General features: G+C 36.6%; 1 protein-coding gene across 1 annotated transcript; it reads right to left on the minus strand.

Annotated features, from left to right (window-relative positions):
* Positions 1-496: 496 nt before the first annotated feature.
* Positions 497-1,438, minus strand: LOC112685747 (heterogeneous nuclear ribonucleoprotein Q-like). Its single transcript, XM_025557715.1, has one exon. It carries the CDS (start codon positions 1,436-1,438, stop codon positions 497-499), a length of 942 nt encoding a protein of 313 aa, XP_025413500.1.
* Between the last annotated feature and the right edge of the window lie 4,142 nt (positions 1,439-5,580).

The raw sequence follows: 5,580 nt of genomic DNA on the forward strand, positions 1-5,580 counted from the left end.
TTTTCGTTTCACCCAGAACTTAAAATGTGTTTTGATAGTATGTAAGTGTGGAGCTCTACATTGGTTGTTTTAAGTTAACTGTTTCGGTTAGGAGGATCGTAATTTCTCTTAGAATTGTAATCCTAGTTTTAACTCGGCTTTATCGCTATAGTGAAATATTGTGTCTAATCGGATTTCACGTAAATATCGTTTACGCACGTTGTGATCCGTTGCGCTTTCCGTATCCGGGTGCCATGATATCGATCAGTGGCCACTTCAAAATACGTTTGAAAACGCAATAATTCATGTCTAAATTGTTTCAACACTCACGTCATGTTAATTAAATTATTTGAAACAATTTTTTTTTCATTTATATATTTTTTTTTATTTTCCGTAAAATGCGGGTTTTTTAACATTAAAGAAAAGTTGACTTGTATAAATATCGTAAACGGCTAGACAAAAATACGGTGACGTCAACCGTTTTTGGCACTGCTCGTGGAAACTCAGTCGAAAAAGTTCAACAGTTTCTTGTTCGACGTTTTCGTGCAATCCTTCTTCCGTCGTCGTGACGGACCACTTTGCACTCGTTCGTGCCGCTCCGGCGTGCACTGTCGCTGTCGCGCTTGTCAGACGTAGCCTCGGCCACTGGAATGCTCAACGTGGAAATGGGGTTGCACGGGTTGCACGGTTGCCACAGTTGCCGCAGTCCGAAGTCGTAATTAAGATGGTCGTACTTGGTGTAGGTTGTGGTGGCGGGGATGGGGCCGACGCGTCTTTTGGCTCCGGGAACGCATCCCGGTGGCCGCGGGGCGTAGCGAACCGGTTGACTCATAGCCGTGACCGCAGATTTTCGTACCCGACGTTCCCGGTTACGCAACATCCGTTGCCGCGTTTTCTTGTCCGCCGGCGGCTTGGCCCACGCGACGTCGAGGCACACGCCCGAAGCCACGTCCCTGTAACAGTTCAGCGCGTCCATGGCTGACTGTGCATCCTCACGCCGCTCAAAGTGCACGAACGCGTAGTTCTTTAAGTTCTTTACGCGCTCCACGACCCCATACTGGCCAAACATTTTGGCCAGCACGCGTTCGTCCAGCACGCCGCCGTACTGCTTGACGAACAGTATGCGCACCTTAGCCATCGTGTCTGCATCAATCTGCGGTTCCGGGTCCGCCCAGTCCACCTTAGTCTTGCACCCGAAGACCTTTTGTTTTGACAGTGCCTGCTTGGCATTCGTAGCCGCGGCCACCGACCCGTAGTCCAGGAAGCAGAAGCCCCGGTGCATTGACGGGTCGTCGAAGTTCTTGTACGTGATTACACGCACCAGATGACCACGCGTTATGCGGCTTATTTCATCAAATATCTCTTTTACCGTCTTCACCTTCGGCAGGTTGCCCATGTACAGCCTGCACTTTTGGTCGTCGTCCTTAATGGTCGAAAAGCTCTCCGAACGGTTCGTCATCGTGATTCTATCACGTGGTATTATTAACTGTAGGTCTTAAGCGTGGTCAACGATACTATGCGTGCTTGATGGTGTCGCGAATTCCTCGTTTCTTGATCTTATTTTTTTTATTTTTTTCTTGTCAACAGTGTTTGCGTTATGTTGTCTTGTTAACGTTCGATTAATATTTCGTAATTGTTTTACACTCGTTGAAAACATTCGATATGGGTAATATGATATTGATTTTGTATACATAGCCAGCTGGCCATTACATAATACTATTTGTAATCGGGTGATTTAGTGCCTTTTTTATAAATATATATATATATGTATATATCCATCGTACGTAAAAAATATAACGTGAAACCGATGCACAAGGAGTGCCGTGATCGAGTTCGAAAAGCTGATGATGTGATCACCGCTGACGTTACGCATTAATAATGTTTATAGACTGTCAACCGGACGTGATATATTTAGCCGATTGCTTACGAATGCCGGCTGGCTCGTCGTCTCGAAACGCTGCAAGTGCAAGCGAAATCGTTGATAACACAAAGTATAATGTGTAACGATAACCGTGTAACCGACTGCTTGGGTCGTACGGGTAACGTTGTAATCGAAATACGCACGTTTACCATCGTGTGCAGATTCGCAAAGATACCGAATCACAGCCGAAACTCAAGGGCGTAATTGAGGGGGGAAGGGGGCATTCGCCCCCTCCCACCTCATGGCTCGTATTTTTTTTGAATATAATACATTAACTAATTGACTAACCCCTAAATGTAATGTATAAATAATTAAGAGTATAAATTACTAGTCTATTATTATAATTTATCATCATTATAACAAGATCATGAGCTGTAGGTTATGAACTGTAAATTATTTTAAGTTTGTATCGAAGAAAAATTAGTTTCACCCCTCCCTCCATGGCCTCAACACAAATATGCCCTTCATTGATTTTTGAAATTCAATAATGAAACTAGTTTTAATAGTTTTCATGAACTATTTTGTTTTAATTTATGATTTTATTTCTATAACCCCACAAGTTATTGTTAAGTTCATATATAAGTATAATTAAAAAATATTTATAAAACAATAAAAAAACGTACGATGACTTGTTTATGAAATTATTATTATTGTTTTAAAAATGTATTGATATAATTAATATCAGTGATAGTTGTAAATAACAATTTTGTACAAGTCATTTTTTTTTTTTTTTTTTTGAATAATTTGTTTCTACTTATGTTTATTAAAGTTCGAATTCGATGTTAACATGTATTGTGGTGTAATTTATTCATAAAATCTAATCAGAATTTCAACATTTTACCAGTACATTATTGAAATTAAACGTTATGTAAATATATTTTTATGAGCCCATTACATTTTATAGTGATTAATTTTAATAATTTTAACTATTAGTAGTAATTAAAAAATATTAAAGCATAATAGCACAGAATGTGCTGGTTAAAAAAGCTGATGATCCCTAAAGGCTTTGAGAATATATTATTTTTCGCGATGAGGATTTTGAATAATGAGTGGAATGCATTCTATAATAAAAACAATAGCATAATATAAATTTGTATAAAAGTACGCCAAAAAATGAAACAAATTGTTGTGAAACCTTTATTTACAAACAAGAATTTAATGTATCATTGAGTGATAAATTCATTTTGGGACCAATTTGATTTGTAATGAAAAAGAAAAATGAACTCAAATACATCATCAAAACATTTCGATGTTGTTATACTTTTGGTTTTTGTCTTAGACGTTAATAATGATATGCCGGGGAAAAATTAAAAACCAAAAGGGCACCTCAGTTAATGATTTATTTGTTCCTCCATGTACTTGTCGTCTCAAACGAGGTCGTCCACAAGACAACTGGGATGTAATAGGTACTAAAAAAAAGGGTTCCATAAAAAAGCCTTTATTTCTATTTTATGGACAATGCTAAGATTCTAAAGTTTAGTAAATTAATTATAGTAACTTTTTTATTACATAAAAAAAAATTTTTTTCCTCTAAAAATATGCTTTTATAATTAGGTTATATGTATGTATAAACGTGTTGAATGTTTTCGATTGATTTTGATTATTAACGTATTCCGAAGTGATTTGACCTAGATGTATCTACTAAACGGTGGTTGAATTCAAGAGTAGGGGAGAGGGAGAAAAGACGAATTCTAAATCTTTTTTTGACATAATCTATGAAGTGTAAATAATCGTTACAAATATGGCTTAGTCTTTCGTGATTTCTATACTGTGTACCCAGGTAACATATAGAATATTTTATAAAGCTAATTTTACCTAACCTAACCTAACCTCCGTAAGAACAAATGCAACTACGCCGTGATGAGCCATAGATATTTGTTGTGTTTCCAGAATCGAGGTCAAACGAGAAGAATTACACGTTAGTGACCATGCACTGTAGAAATAAACCCGCGAAACCGCATCCGCTGTGTCTGAGATCTGTGACACCGAATGACTGCGACTAATGGAAAACCGACTGCGAGAAACCGACACGAACGTGAAACTCTGTGACGGGGGCAAGGCCCGTCGTTAGATATTTTCCACCATAAAGCGAAAATTATATTCCCGCTCTTAATTAGAGATATTACTAATCGGAATTATAATATTCTGTAATCATACGCAGTCACAGCAATCTAGTGGAGCTAATACAGTTAATAGTAAATATGCGTAACAGTAATTATTATCATCCGATGTCGATATTTATACAATTTTACCATTTACATTTTTTTTAAATTGTATGCCATTTAAAAGCAGCTGGCTTACGATAAATATTACGATAACAAATCCGTGTGAAAAGAACGCGCTATGTTTAGTGGGCCCGACTCGCATGTGTGGTACTATCGTTAGTAACTTTACGTCGTAGGAACAATGCAGCGATGCCGTTTCGTTGTGCGTAGTTTTCATGTGTACATTAAAACACGGTTGTCGTTTTCAGACGACGCACAACGCACTGTTATTATGCGTACGTAGGACCAACAAAAAAACACATACACACACAGCACGGTAATGGTGGTTTCCGGTCTGATTGCAGTTGGTACCAGACGTAGGGAAAGATATCCTAATCACCCAAAAGAATGAAAAAAATAAAATAAAATGCCACTGTAATAAATAACATGTCATTTAGAATAATGTTTTAAAATAGCACTTTGACAAATAACTGCAAACCCTAGATACTAATTTCTCTATATTATTTATGAAATATATACTATAAATTATTATGTTATCAGTTTTATAATAAATTTTCGAAAAGACAAATTATTTGCTTTACTAGCGAAGTAGAATGGTGCAGTAGTTGCTGTTGTAGTTAGTCAACCAGCGCGATGAACATTATAACTTAGAATTGTAATAAAACCTTATGTTACGTGATTAGATTTTAACATTTTCTTAGTTACTGAGCCTCGAAACAGTTTAGAGCAGCTTTCGCAGAGGTGTCGACCTACTGTTAGTCGCATCGGTCTTTTTAAATAAATATCGTGTCTCTAGAGAGATTATTAAAAGAATTGAAATTATATTCGTACAGCAATACTCCTATATTGTACTAAACTTCATATTGGATAGCATTTAGTCAATGAAATAAGTAATTATAAGCAATAAAAACTTTAACTCGGTATATTTTTAGTGAAGCTGTATAATAAAAGAGAGAAGAAGAAATAGTAAAATAGGATTCTTCGTTGAACGTGAACCGAGACGGTCATTACAGAACAATAATTGCTTAAGTCAAGTTTTACTTTGTTCATCAATTTTGTGTTTTAGTTATGTCTTGCCAAGTAATCAACGTGTACGGCACTGTTTTTGAAATACGACGTAGAACAACTTGCGGAATATATTCTTACCGAGCCCCGAGGATTCGTGGAGCACTGAATATTTTGCACATATTTTCTATGACGTCATTTTTTATGGTTTTCCATAAATGTGTTAAACGACTATTTGATTTTCAAACATTTCCTGAGACTATCGATTTTGTGTTTATACATATATATATATTATACTCGTAGCAGTCCACTGTGTACATAAATAAATTAGAAAATATTTGATCCATAATATCTAAATATATTTATTTTATGTAATTTCGGCTATAGATTGTAGATAATGTCTTTCGGCGAAAACCTTAAGGGGCCTCACCACCACGTCTTTTTTTAACA

This window comes from Sipha flava, unplaced genomic scaffold (genome assembly GCF_003268045.1).
Source record: "Sipha flava isolate LNK unplaced genomic scaffold, YSA_version1 289_pilon_pilon, whole genome shotgun sequence".
NCBI lineage: Eukaryota > Metazoa > Arthropoda > Insecta > Hemiptera > Aphididae > Sipha > Sipha flava.